Genomic DNA, 13,862 nt, shown 5'->3' on the forward strand with positions numbered 1-13,862 from the left:
GTGGCTTTCTGGCTGTGCATTTGTTACAAGCATGCCTTCTTGGGGGACGTGTGAAAACTGTTTCACGTGCCGCGAGTGCTCCGACGACTGTCGCGCAGGTCGCAATGCGATTATCGTTGAATGCTTTCGCGCGCCGTCGCGACTGTGCCGATTTCTGCGTGCACACGACCCTTACGAACATTTCTGTATACAGCCTATGGGGAACCTGCGCTGCCAAGGTGGCACTGCAAGTGTTCCATTCGGTGACTCAAAACTGCTTATGTCAGCCGCTTGGGCCGCTGCAAACGCGAGAACACATTCTGCGCGATTAGATACCCGCGTTTGGCTGACAGCATTCATTGCCTAGCTTCTCTCGGCGTAGCCCAGATAGCTGACGCACGGCAAGTGCGCCTTCGACAGAGCGCGGAGGCTCACGCCAATAAGCGCCTGAAGGTGGCGCGGAAAAGTACTAAGGGTACTACCCAAAACTGCTTGCTCTTCTCGCTAGGCAGTGTGTTATGGCGCTGCAGTCGGCGCCGCGAACTTCAGCGCAAGCTCCCCATAGACTGCCTATAGACTTCGGTCTATGAAGTCTGTAGACTGTAGACAAACCTTAGATAAGTCTATAGGCAATACATATCCTACAGACAGTCATAAGACAATCTATAGATTTATGGCCATGCAATTGAAAGTCTATAGACTATGAATAGACAAAAAGAAATATCTGTAGGAATGCAATAGTCTATAGACTGTCTATAGGCCATTTTTGTAAGAGGACACGCACCGGTTCTCACTACGCTTGTCCCATAATGCCTGCTCAGTTGCTCGCAACTCGTTGGATTAGCCGTAGCAGGTGAAACGTTTGGTGTTGCCACGCGCTGGATTGGTCGCTGAAAGAGCTCGTTCGACACTGCAAGCACGAAGTGCTTGCTGCGACAACACCCAGCAAAATAGCTGCCACCAGCACTGCACACTGTTTTGACGGGCCTCGATCTATTCGCCTGCATGAGTCACGTGAGACCGGCGCCGCTTCCCATTGGTTCATGGAGAAGGAAATGCACATATCTCGAGCACAACTTCATCTCGGCAAACACGATAAACTACACACGTGAACTGTGCGATGATGCGGTCTCCGCAAACCACTTTTTTTTTGTTCGAGCACTTAAAACGGGAGGGTACGGAAAAAAGCCGGCTCGAAATTATTCCGGAGCCCTCCACTACGGCACCTCCCTCTTCCTTTCTTCATTCAGTCCCTCCTTTATCTCTTCCCTTACGGCGCGGTTCAGGTGTCCAACGATATATGAGACAGATAGTGTGCCATTCCCTTTCCCCAAAAACCAATTATAATATAATCTGGAAGACGAAGTAACGAGTGTTAGCTGTTTGGTAGCGCCATCTATCGTCCATGCACTGTATTACCCGGTGATTATAGAGTACTTTTTCCATACCTCACGATGAGCGGGCGCCTACCGGTGGTAGCCTTGGGGTCGGATATTTTTCACCAGTTTGGGCCGGAAAAGTTTTTCCACTCTTTGGGGGGCCATGTTTCCTTACCTCAAGGCGGTAGGTTCCCGATTGCCAAATATCCGAATATTCCAAGTATATAATTAGTTTTTTGATGACGCATTAATTACTGAGTTATAATCGGTTAAACGTAGTCGCATGACTACTTAATTACGACGTTACAAAATCAGTGACCTGACCAATCAATCAACAATTCGATATACTAATGACGTCACCCGTCGATCACCAATTGGGTTGCTATATCGATATAATATGGGGGCCGCCATCCTGAATTCGTCGGACTTAATAATAATAATTGGTTTTTTGGGGAAAGGAAATGGCGCAGTATCTGTCTCATATATTGTTGGACACCTGAACCGCGCCGTAAGGGAAGGGATAAAGGAGGGAGTGAAAGAAGAAAGCAAGAAAGAGGTGCCGTAGTGGAGGGCTCCGGAATAATTTCGACCACCTGGGGATCTTTAACGTGCACTGACATCGCACAGCACACGGGCGCCTTAGAAAAATTTCACGCCGAAGGGAGGTGGTAGCAGACCCCAAGAAATCGAGAAGCGCGATGAATAAGAGCTAAAACTCTTAAAACATTTCCCGAAATTTTTTGCTGAATAGATAGCGTTACATCCTAGGCTACTCCTGGGAGAAGGAGCGCTCGGGGACATTTTTCTCCGTTTTCACGTTCTTATGGGAAGCGAAAGTTCTGAACAAATTGTGAGACGTTGAATTATTTTTAGTTAGTTCCTGCAGTGTATAAGCATATTAACCTTGCGTTCGGCGCGCGATGGCCTTAGTGTCCCATTTTCCGCAAAATACAACACAACACACGCACAACGCACCTATTTCGACGACTGCGCGACACTGCGACAAACTTCTTAGAACCCAGTCCCGGGGAGGCACTGTGATGAAATAGATGGTCGTGCCAGTCGCGAAGCGTTAGGAATTGCGTCTTTTTTTTTTGCCGGAAATCGCAGCCTGCAGTCACCGGCTTCACTGAGCCGCTGTTGCCCGCATAGCGCGCGCGCTGAACACTCGAGGTCCTTCCCACAGCTACAACAGAGCGGTTTGGCCCCGTGAGAGAACGGCGTATAGACTGTCCATAGACTTCTGTCTGTAAAGTCTATAGACTCTCTATAGACGAACCCCATAGAACAGTCTATACACAGTGCATATCCTATAGACAGTCCATAGACAATCTATAGATCTATTGCCATACACCTTTAGTAGACTTATGTCTATAGACTATCTATAGAAAAATAGATATCTATAGAAGGGCAATAGAGCCTACAAGAAGTCTATAAACTGTCTATGGACCACTTTTATGAGGGACCCCGCAGCGTTATCCGCGAAATTTCTATAACTGTGCCACCTGTCTTATCTCTCTTTGGCCAGCCTCACACGTCATATTTCGAAACAAAGCTCTGATAGTAGCGATTGCTTTGGTTGGGCCTACTTATCGAAACCCGGTTCTCTGAGATTTGGTCACAAATCTGATGTCAGCTGACGTCGTGACGTGTAATTGTGGCAGTCAGATTAACTGCAGGCTGAGAACCTCCGAAAACGCGGAAAGCTTGAAGCGATAGCTAACGACTCGATGGATAAGTGGCAAAAGCGTCCGCTTTGAAGCGAGGTGGTAGCGTGTGCCGCCATCTGGCGGTTGAAGTTGTAACCTCTTTAAACTGGTTGCTGGACGTGTACTGTTACTGATTAGAGTGTAATTTCTTCAATACTAATCAGCTCCAGGCGCCCCCTGTAGTGGATATCAATGTTCGAAAAAGACGCAAGTTATAATTGCAATTCCCACAATAACACCGAGCGGTTGAAATTCATCGCGCAGCCCCCGTTTATATATGTCGAGTCATAGCACCGCCGTTCATGCCGCCTGCTTTCTGTAAACCTTTTTTTTTTGTGACTGTTCATGCATCAGTTATGACGGACGTTTTTTTTTTTTTTTTCACTAGTCTTCGGAGCACGCGTCCCTTTTAAAAGTTCACCATTGTTCGAGGCGTTTCTGCCGAGTGCACTGAAGCTGCTTCCAACACTTGCGCGGTGAAAAAAAAAAAAAATCAGCTCGCTCAGTCCCTTATTATGGCCCCCACGCTGAATGCACGTACGCTGTATAATTGAGGCGTGAGAGTTCCATTCACTGCAGCTCTGCCGAGTGCGCTTTTTTTTTTCTCGTTATTTCTGTTCACGTCGCTATATGCGCAGCTGTGTCGCGGTGTCTGATCCCTCCCCCCCCCCCCCCCCCCCCCCCCCCGACCCGACCACCACATGTAATTGGTCTAGTATTGGAAACGTATTGGTAAAGGCCGGTCCTACAATGGGCCAGAGTGAAAGCGTCCATTTGCAGTACTGGGCCGAGAACTATGCTGCTTGGGACCTGTCCATCGCGACGCATCGATCATATCTCGGGTCGAAGCTGGTTGCCGAGGGCGCTGCTATTCGTCTGGAGCTTCGAGTACTACAATGGTTGCTTCCCCTCAGCCACCACCAAACAAGTTGCCTTTGCGTGTTCACCGACGGGGCAGAAACGTGGAGGCTAACGAAAAGGGTTCAGCTTAAGTGAAGGACAACGCAGCGAGCTATGGAAAGGACAATGATACACCTGTGTAACGTTAGGAGACAGGAAGAGGGCAGAGTGGGTGAGGGAACAAACGCGCGTTAATGACATCCAAGCCTAAATCAAGAGGAAGAATGAGGCTTGGTCAGGGCACGTAATGCGAAGGCAAGTTAACCGCTGGTCCATAAGGGTAACGGAGCGGGTTCCAAGAGAAGGCAAGCGTAACAGGGGCCGTTAGAGAGTTAGGTGGGCAGATGAGATCAAGAAGTTTTGCGCGCATAGGGTGGCCGCTGCTGGAAAAGGACAGGGTCGATTGGAGGGGAATGGGAGAGGCCTTTGCCCTGCAGGGGGCGTATAGTCAGGCTGATGATGATAATGAACTGCCTCTCTCATCTCGGTGGACACCTGAACCGCTCCGTACGGGAAGGGACAAAGGAGGGACTGAGAGAAGAAAGGAAGAAAGAGGTGCAGCAGTGGAGGGCTCCGGAATGGTTTCGACCACCTGGAGATCTTTAACGTGCATTTCCATCGCACAGCGCACGGGCGCCTTTTTGCGCTTCGCCTCCGTCGAACCGCGGTCGGGTTCGAACCCGGAAACTCCGGCTCAGTAGCCGAGCGCCCTAACCACGGAACCACCGCGGCGGTTTTGCGTGTTCGCCGTAAGGCATTCCCGTGCTGGGGATGCATGCATGGGTGAATGTTAAGAACGCCCCATTTGAAACGGCTGAGTACATTTAGAGTTACTCAACCAAAGCTGTTACTGTTTTAGAACATCACCTTTCTTTGATTCTAAATTCCTATACATTCTATGACGCAGTGCATACGACTCCCGAAGTTGTTTCATTACGTCGCTGCCCTGTTTTTTTTTCAGCCGTCACTCCTCCGACCATTTTTTTTGCACACTTGTTATACGCTGATACATTCACGTTCCTTCCGTTAAGCCTAAAACCCTTTAGGGCCTGAGGGATGTTGATTTTGCCGGCGTCTACATCTATAGATGGATGCTTCTTGCGTGTTCTAGTCACCGATACGAAGCAAGATTTCTTGCTCTGTGCAACCGAAGAACGTGTTTTACTGGGCGATCCTGGTGCAGACCTTGAGTTCTGGTTGGACCGTGACGGATATCTTGCTCCTTCGCGGATTGTGAGAGCGGCTGTGGATAGCCGATTGGAATGCGTCATTAGAAATATCGCAAATTGTGCTCAATTGCCTCTTTAGGCTTAGCACATATACCTGGATCCCTGTACTCGCCTCAAGTAGTAAGGTGCCTTCTCTTGAGTTACCTGCCTCCGTGTCCGATATATAGGACCCTTACCATTCGAAAGTAGCGACACTCTCCTCCGCGCTGCGCTTTCCTCCTCGGATCTCCTGCCAGCGCTGCACACGGCACGCTTTTTCTCCCAAGTGCCCGCTGGCTGGCCGCAGATTTCTGTGGAACAGCTTGGGTTTTATTTATTTATTTATTTATTTATTTATTTATTTATTTATTTATTTATTTAGAAATACTGCCAATCCCAATCGGGATCATCTCAGGAAGGGCGAAAACAGTATTCAACAAAGCAGGTACATAAAACACAGCGTTGCAACAATATGTGAACAGAGGCTGTTAGGTTTAATAGCAATAATAATAATCGGTGAGAAACAACATGGAAGCAACAATACAAGGGAAAATAAGCAAGAACAACATAAATGCATTACACATTAGAAAGAACAATTTTCATTAAATCAAATAGAGCACTGGAGATGACGAAATGGTGGTTATAATGCACATTGTAAAGCTAGTTCAGCGCCTCATGTGGTGTAAAAACATCGACAAAGGGGGCTAGCAGCGTCGAAAATGCAGAAAGTAACGCTTATGCTTAGTTTTATTTTATTCTGTCGGAATAGGAAGTACTGGAGTAAAATGGAACTTTTGGGCGTGGTGGGTTCTTCAGATGCTTATTCTGCCGCAAGGTAATGTATTTTACGCTGGCCATTGCACCTCGTATCGCCTTTTTCACGTGTTTGGCTTTGTTTGGTCTGTCCGCGCACGTGCGACGCAGATCTTGTATTCAGCATGCTGTTTTGCACTGAATTAGTTGTGTGCAGCGTTCGTCCGTGTTGCTGTCTTCCCGATGGGAACGTGGTTTCTGCGCTGCAGTCATCTCTGAACTGTGGAGGACAGCTCCGTAATTCAAAGCGATCGAGCGGTGTTCGCAAACACTCGTTGGCGACAATGAAAGGAGCTGAGACGCGCGATTTACGGAACTTCGTTTTATATATCTGCGTAAACAAAGTTTTCGAAAGTAAAAAACAAACAAAAAAACTTGGGCTTGAAGGTAGGACGCGATAGCGTTAGAGTTTTTTTACAGTCCCTTGGGGGTCCCTCGGCTCACCATTTCGCAGACATCGGCACGCCTGTTGCCATCACATACTGCTTTATTACACGTCATCGTCCATATTAATTGGTGGTCCTAATTTACTAAGTGTTACTGTAATGTAATTCGCCTGCTGTGCGGTGCGAGGTACTCGTACAAAGTCCTCATTTATCACGCTGAACGAACGTTCCTCGTTGTAGACCCAGCTGCCGACCCAGAGAACAGCGGCTGGATCCCGCCTGGCCACCATTTTGTTTTTCAGCGAAACTCATGGCCAAACGGCTTTTATACGTCACTGTGCCAGCTAAGTTTGATGGTGTGTGATGTGGATGACTGATCGATCGATGTTGGTGATCTACAGATCGATGGTGTTGATCTTGAATGTCTCCTGATGGTTCGGTGATCCGGCGACACGTTGCGGAACAGACGACGTCTTCGGGACACTATCTCTTTATCGCACGGGCGCTCACAGGTGACCTGCCCTCCAGCCTTCCCGTTGGCGCCAAAAACTCGCCCTTAAATCTCTTCGCCCAGCATTCTGGGAACCCTTTTTCTAAGCATTAGGAAATGCGCTTCTCGTAGCCAGTCAGGAGAATTTCGTTCAAACTGAAGGAACCAATAGCACGCCGATGCTCACATTGTTGTTGTCTCGCGGGCACCGCGCGAATTCAGCGAAGACGTTGCGCATTTCCGCTTGGTTACAGCTCAGAATAAAAACGCCAGCGGAAGCTCAGAGAAACCGAACACCCAGTCAGAACCGCGCACACTGCCCTGGTCGCGCTCCCCACTTCTGCTGCCCGCTCCGACGCGTCCGGCCCGACCCGCGGTCCGCCGTCAAAAGCCATTTATTTACACGCGACCCGCTCTCGAAACCCCAGCGGTCCGCGCATCGGCCGCGTCTTGCGGCCCGAGCGCGACCTTACAGGGACGGGCCGCCTCACCGTCGTTGCCGGTTAACCGTCGTTGCCGCCATCTGCCGCGTTTGTCTCAAAACAAACCCATTTCGGCGGCGCCTGGATGGCTGCTTCTCGAGGAGCTCCGAAAAACAGCCAACACACAAAACCAATGGGGCCAAGCTAGCGGCTTCGGGGTGCGCGTGCGATCGGCCCCTGAGCAACAGCTCGGAAACTTAACTCTGCCCTCTCGACCAATCAGGCTTTTGCAGTCAGCACGACGCCGACGCCAGGTTTTGTGCCGAATGGGACTGCCGCGTTAAAGTACGGAATTACATTTCTGTTCTCTTTCGATGATGAGCTACCCCGCCTCAAAGGGCTCCAGTCCAACGGACGCGAGTAGCGGCCTCGTCCAGTGCGGTCCCGGACTAAGGACTCCACCTATCATTTTTGGCCTGCAAATTCTACTTCCACTGAATAAAAGGTTTTCACCACCACCGCTAGGCCGCGCCCCCTACCGTCACTGCGCGTGCGTAGCCTGCGTCCGGTGAAACCGTATACGTCTACGCTAGTACGTCTCAGCTATGCTAAAATCCTCTATTAATAAGCACAATTACCGCCTATAATTCGCCTGCGCCTGCTAAATTACTTTATGATTGAATTTCTTCACAGATATAGTTTTGGTTTCAGCTTCAGCAGCCCAACGATGGCGACATCACGAATAGGTTTTGTGATCACGTCAGGCACACAGAAACGCTGCTTCGTCGTTTTAATTCTCTCCAACTGGGACGCTAGACCGTCTCAGGAGCTAGAACAATAGCGAGCGAGCAAAGAGCTATCATATTGTAGGTTTTGTAAGCCTCTAACCTACTTGTGACAGCAAAACCACCGTTCAAATTGCCGAAGCCAAAACCGAAACTTAACTGCCTTTCGAATACAAATCATGCTTACTAATGTATTGTGCGTTGTTTAAACAGCCACAAAAACGGATTCGAAAAAAGAAATTTGATGTTTCTCCTGCTTGAAGACGTTAATTTCACCGTGAAAACGTTCACTGGAAGGGGTTCATTTCACTGGCTTTGGCGCTGACAAGCAGACGACCGTTAGAAAAGGCGGGGAAACTTGTCTCCGGACTTGTCCGAGGTTCGCTTGGTTGGTTTGGTTTTGTCGGATTTTCTGAGGCGTTCAATCAAGTTTTCTCTGTTCGAGTGGTCGTGTCTGAAACGAAACACACTGGAGTCGTGCAGTAAGTCGATCCTGTTTGTGTTTTCTCTTCGCTGCTTTTTGGAGGGGCGGCGTTACCGAGTCGTTCGGCAGGCCCGGCAGTACAGAAACGGTCATTTTTCAAATTTTGGCCGCTTCTTCACATCTTCTCGATTTCCGCCCTTGTCGGTCGTCTTCTGTACCGCTATTCGAGGCCAACTTTCAGCGGTTATGCAGCAGCTAAGGCAGCTACGAGCGCGAGTCTTTTACAAGTGTGCTGTTCTAACGAGCGGACTCGACAGGTCGTGGTCGAAGCTGGCCGAGGGGTCGCGCACGCCGCTTCTGGTGCATTATCTTCGAGTGCAGCTAAGCCTTGCGAGGAAGTGTTGGTGGCTCATGTCGCGTCCCTGTGTGTTTTGTCCAGGCTCTGGGGCCTCGTGCGGGGCGGTGGTACGGAGCGCGGGTGCGCGGCGGCCGGCGGGGTCTGATGCCCGCGCCAACGGAGGCATGGAGGGCCAAGCCCCGAGCCCCCTGGAAGCCCGCTTCGCCCCGGGGGCACCTGCCTGCCCTTTGCAGCAGCATTACGCGCGCCTACTCCAGCATGGAGGTGCCGGCGCTGCGGCCGCACCCCCGGTGTCAGCGGCCGCTGCGGCTGCCGCGGCCGGTGGGGCCACTGCGGCCCGTGAGTATCATTATCTGCTCTTTCGCTCTCTCATTCCCCCCTCCTTAGTTTTTTTTTTTTTACAGTGAAGCTGCATACCTCTACCGTCCAAGGAAATTTTCGTATCGTCATCGTGAACTACGCATTCCGGTGAACAGGTTTGCAGCTGCTTCGAAAGGGGTAGACGTTATTCGAAGCCCTCGTGTGAAGTGCGAACAACATAATATATGATAACGGCACCTGCAAACATAAAATAGTGAGGGCCATAAAAAGAATTGAAAATAATTACGGTTGCGTTTTCGTGTCCTTGTCGTAAGCAAAAAACGCCAGGCTAAAAATTGAATGCGAACAGCATAGCTTCGCTGTTCAACCACCTTCGCAGCGTGTATTGGAGCCACAACTTTTTTTTGTCACTCACTCATTTCGCATCTTCCACTCACTGTGCTGGTCAGGCTTCCAACCACGCTTTTCCTTTCCTCTTAACCTCCTGCCCTTTTCTCTGACTCGATGAATCGCTGCTTTTCCTCGGAGTTACTGAGGCTGCTTGTAAAACAGCTACAAATTCTTGCACCCTTCTTGCTTCATATAGATGGGAGAACACACAGCTGCTGTACCTGCTTTTAATGTGCAATAGTATTGAAAGCCTCATCGGTTAAAAAGTGCGTTGTTGGTCATAAAATCCGCCCATCGGCTGGGAGGAAGTGACGCCACCATACCTGAAGTGGTATTGCTTCCGTTAAAGGCATGAGCAGCTTCTAAAGGTATTGCTTTGCCAACACATAAGGTAATTAGGCGTCCCTTTGAATTTTTGTGTTTCCTTTTCTGATGTCCTGTTCCTCGAGAAGTTCGAACAGTACTAGAATTTTCACCAGAGGTCAGCAAATCAGCTAGCCTCAACACAAGCCTTACTGAGCCAAGCGCGTTTCTTGTGTGTTCAAAATTTCAAGTGCGCCCGTGGCTGTGTCTGCAGGACTGACATGTGGTGTGGTTGCGCTTCTGCTTGCAGTGTTCCCTTACCTAAGCGCACTGAGCGGCAGCAACCCGTCGGGGCCGGCGGGGAGTCCCCTCGGTCCCCTGGGCAGCTTCCGGGCTCCACACACTTCACCCAACATGGCCGCCATGCGGCAGTTCTGGCCCCCGACGCCCCCACCTGACAGTGAGTGTGCTCTGATTGGTTTGAGCGCAGGTTCCGTGTGACTGTTCTATTGGAGAGCTCTGAGCACTGCCTTGAGACAGCTACTTTATGGCCAGTGTGGTTGCCCGATTATCAATTTTAGAGAAGTATACACACCAAATTTTTCACTGTGCATTTTCTTATTAGTATACTTGGACCGGCACTTGGTATTTCCTTACAAGCGTTACATCTTTTATTACTGAATTTATTGTCCCCTTCAGTTCTGACTCCGATTTCAACACTGAAGCAGTAGACATTAAGTTTACTATAGGTCACGTGAGGCATAAGAAACCAGCGATTTAATCGCTGCTTCGTTGTTTGGATTTACTACAGCACCTAATAAGCCAGCTTATCTCATGAGTTGGAATGACAACGAGTGAAGAAGCGGCGATTATACTGCAGATTTTTTTATGTGCCACGTGACCTGTACTGAACTTTGACATCGCAGCCATCACTGGACTGTTGAAACTGAAACTGTATGATACAAAAAAAAAAATTCAGTAATAATTTTTTTTTTGGCTACAGGTGAATGCAGCGTGGTGATTCATGTATACTAATGTCTTCCATATCATTTAAAATAAGAACAAATAAACATGCATCCAAAATTTGGTGTTCGTATCCTTTAACTACAGTCAGCTTTCAATGATTCAAACTTGGAAAGTACAAAAAATGTGTTTGAATTAGGGGGAGTTTGAATTAATTGGAACTTTTCTAATATGTTTGGTGTGGGTGGGACAGAAGAGACAATTTAAATAAACCTGATGTTTGATTTAAGCAAGCTCGAACTTACAACAGTCCACTGTAGTAATAATTGTGCCATCAGTTCAGTGGTTGGTTTGTGACGTAGATGTAAGAAGTTGTGCGCAGGAAACTGAGACCTGCTGGTCAAACAGTATTTTTTGGTTATTGCAGTTTACTACCTGTTGAATCTAGCACAAACTAGCTGCTGCTAATGAGAATGGGTCATTGAACCAATTAAAATTACAGGTCTGTCATTTTTTTGTGCGTGGTTTTCAAAGACCAAGACCAGCTTGTAGTCAAAGCACTCCTGGGGCTGAAAAATGAGTAATACAGCAAGCGCAGCCTGTGTGATGACAAAAATTAAATAGAAGGTTCTAGAAGTTTGGGTGATGACAAAAATTAAATAGAAGATGCTAGAAGTTTGGGTTTCTCTCCTAAAAAAGGAACCAGAAGAATGATGAATTTTAAGCAGCTGTGAGAAACTGAATTTATCATTTGGAAGCTAGTCGGGCTGATGATGATGATGAGCCAAGGTAGTCTTCATGTCAAGGGAAATGTGCGCCATGTCGCACGGCGGTTCTTAAGGGGGGACAACACTGGTCTTTGGGAGCAAAAAATGACCCAAAAATCAGTTTTTTAAAAATGACATTTTTGGAGCCTATAGCTAGTATTCTTCAACTCTACCAGTTTTCTCCTCCAGGAAATCAATATTTTGACCATAATATTAAATTTAGATCACTGTGTGGGCTCAATTTGTTCAGGAGCAGGCGATTTAATGCCATGAAAATTTTGGACACCTGGCTGTCTTAGTACGTCAATATCTCAACGTCTAGGACAGATAGGCATGTCATATTGTTTGCTAAGGGAAGCTGAAGGCACATTGTATGTAATAATCGAAGCACAATTGTTCAATCACGCTTCAAGAATTTATAATTTTGCAGTTAATTTATGCACGATATTCACACTTTGACTGCTGTTATTCGAAGCACTGTAAAATTACTAATGAGGGTAAAATGGAAAAACTGCTTTGATTATTGCACTCTTTACTCACCATACTATGTAGCCATGGGTTAAAAATTATTTTTTATTGAGCCACTTTTTTGTACTGAGGTACTAATAAATGACTAATTAAAATTATCTTAGGAACTAAATGATTAATTTAAAACAATTTCATTTTTAATATCGGTATAAAAACTGAGCAAGGTGATGCATTTTAATTAGGATTGGACTAAAAATAAGGAAAATAGGTTTAAGACCAGTGTTCCCCCTTAAAGGGGCTCTAATAAAGTTACGGTACGCCTGGGATGTTAAAGCACGCCCGCCGCTTACGAATATTGTCCAGGAAGAATTTTTTAATGCGCTTTGTAGAAACGGAGTTATCTGTAGTCAAAATTTGAATTTCAGCGCCTTCGCGCCTTTCCCTCTCCTCTCGTCACTTTTTGCACGCTGAAAGGTCGGTGCTCCTCCGCCGGCCCCTCCTCCAGGGGAGAGCTTCCTGACCCGCCGGAGCTGCGCGCCTTATTGGCCGCGGCCACGGTAGCTGCCTGACATCTGAAAGAATCTAACCAATAGCCACCTCTCAACTTGAATACGCAGATGCGAGCGACGGAGGAGGGTGCGAGCATGAAAAAGCCGCCGGGAAGGGCTCGCCGACTTTCGCGCGTGATTGTGGGTTCTCAGCTGCTTGTAGAAGTGTATTGCTTGGCCCAGGTGTTCATGACAACACAGTGCAGTGATTGAGCAAGTTGATGTGCTTTCCTCGGATGGTGTTTCAGAGCCCCTTTAAGGGAAGGAAGTTTATAAAGAAGTTCTCAGCGAAAGGCAATAGATCATCTCCATCAAGGGTAGAAAGAAGTACTCTCGTTTCCGATGTACTTTACTTTCAAGTCAGTAAATAATGCTTTTCTTCAATAATTTCGTCTTTACGAGTAAATATTATATTAATTTTTATCTCATAAAAGAAGTATTCCAGCTCGGAATTCACACAGTTTGGACCCATGTGTGAGGGTTTTTTTTTTTACTAGTGGGAAGCATTTTCATGGACAGTGCACCAGGCACTCCTTGACGATGTGCTCTTTTTGTTGTACCAGCCATACGAGAGCTCACATTATGGATGGTCATTTTTTGGCGTTTTGCAGCCCTGTGACACCAAATGCGGATAAAGTCTCTTAACATTTAGTGGTTGTTTGCGTCAGGGCCGTAGAGTCCAGAGTTGTGTAAGCCTTGTAGATTTATTGAAAAAAAAAAAGAAATAGTTTTGCTGCAGGAATAAAATCGGCAGGTTAGGCTAATTTCTGCATGCCCGTAAGTTTTAGAACTGTATGCATGTACAGAGTCGATCACACCTGTCTAGAGCGCTCAGGCGCGGCCGTCTGGCGGAAATAAAGCGGATTTCTAAAGTACGTGTTGACTTTCGCTGATAATACTTGTACTGGAGAGCAGCCTAATAGACATGTGAACCTCACAGGCACCAGCACCGTACCCCTAGAAAAGCAGCTGCAATAATATTTAACTCAGTTTCCTCCGTAGCACATCGCTCGAGCGCTCTAGACAAGTGTGATCGACTCTGTACTCAGGCATGTTTCATTTAGACAGTAGCAAAATTCAGCATCACTCATCACCTGCTGACTTGGACTTAGGAGTAGGTATGTTTTTTAGGATTTTAGATTGTTTTGCTGCAAGGGGCAGCTTTTGGAGTGATTGGTCTTGTGGTAGGCATTCTGCATGTTACACAGCTGACACATACATCATTTTGAGAAATATATTTGGAAATGAC

The 13,862-nt window shown here is 47.5% G+C and overlaps 1 protein-coding gene across 2 annotated transcripts in view; it reads left to right on the forward strand.

Annotated features, from left to right (window-relative positions):
* Positions 1-13,862, forward strand: part of wge (BAH domain and coiled-coil containing protein winged eye) — a 185,858-nt gene that overhangs the window by 128,136 nt on the left and 43,860 nt on the right. For both annotated transcript variants that reach the window (XM_077634134.1, XM_077634135.1), the window contains exons 2-3: positions 8,935-9,192; positions 10,178-10,327. In XM_077634134.1, the coding sequence (XP_077490260.1) occupies positions 9,018-9,192; positions 10,178-10,327 (325 nt within the window). In that variant the 5' untranslated portion in view covers positions 8,935-9,017. The remainder of the gene's footprint in view (positions 1-8,934; positions 9,193-10,177; positions 10,328-13,862) is intronic.

Source organism: Amblyomma americanum, chromosome 8 (assembly GCF_052857255.1).
Source record: "Amblyomma americanum isolate KBUSLIRL-KWMA chromosome 8, ASM5285725v1, whole genome shotgun sequence".
Taxonomy (NCBI): Eukaryota; Metazoa; Arthropoda; class Arachnida; order Ixodida; family Ixodidae; genus Amblyomma; species Amblyomma americanum.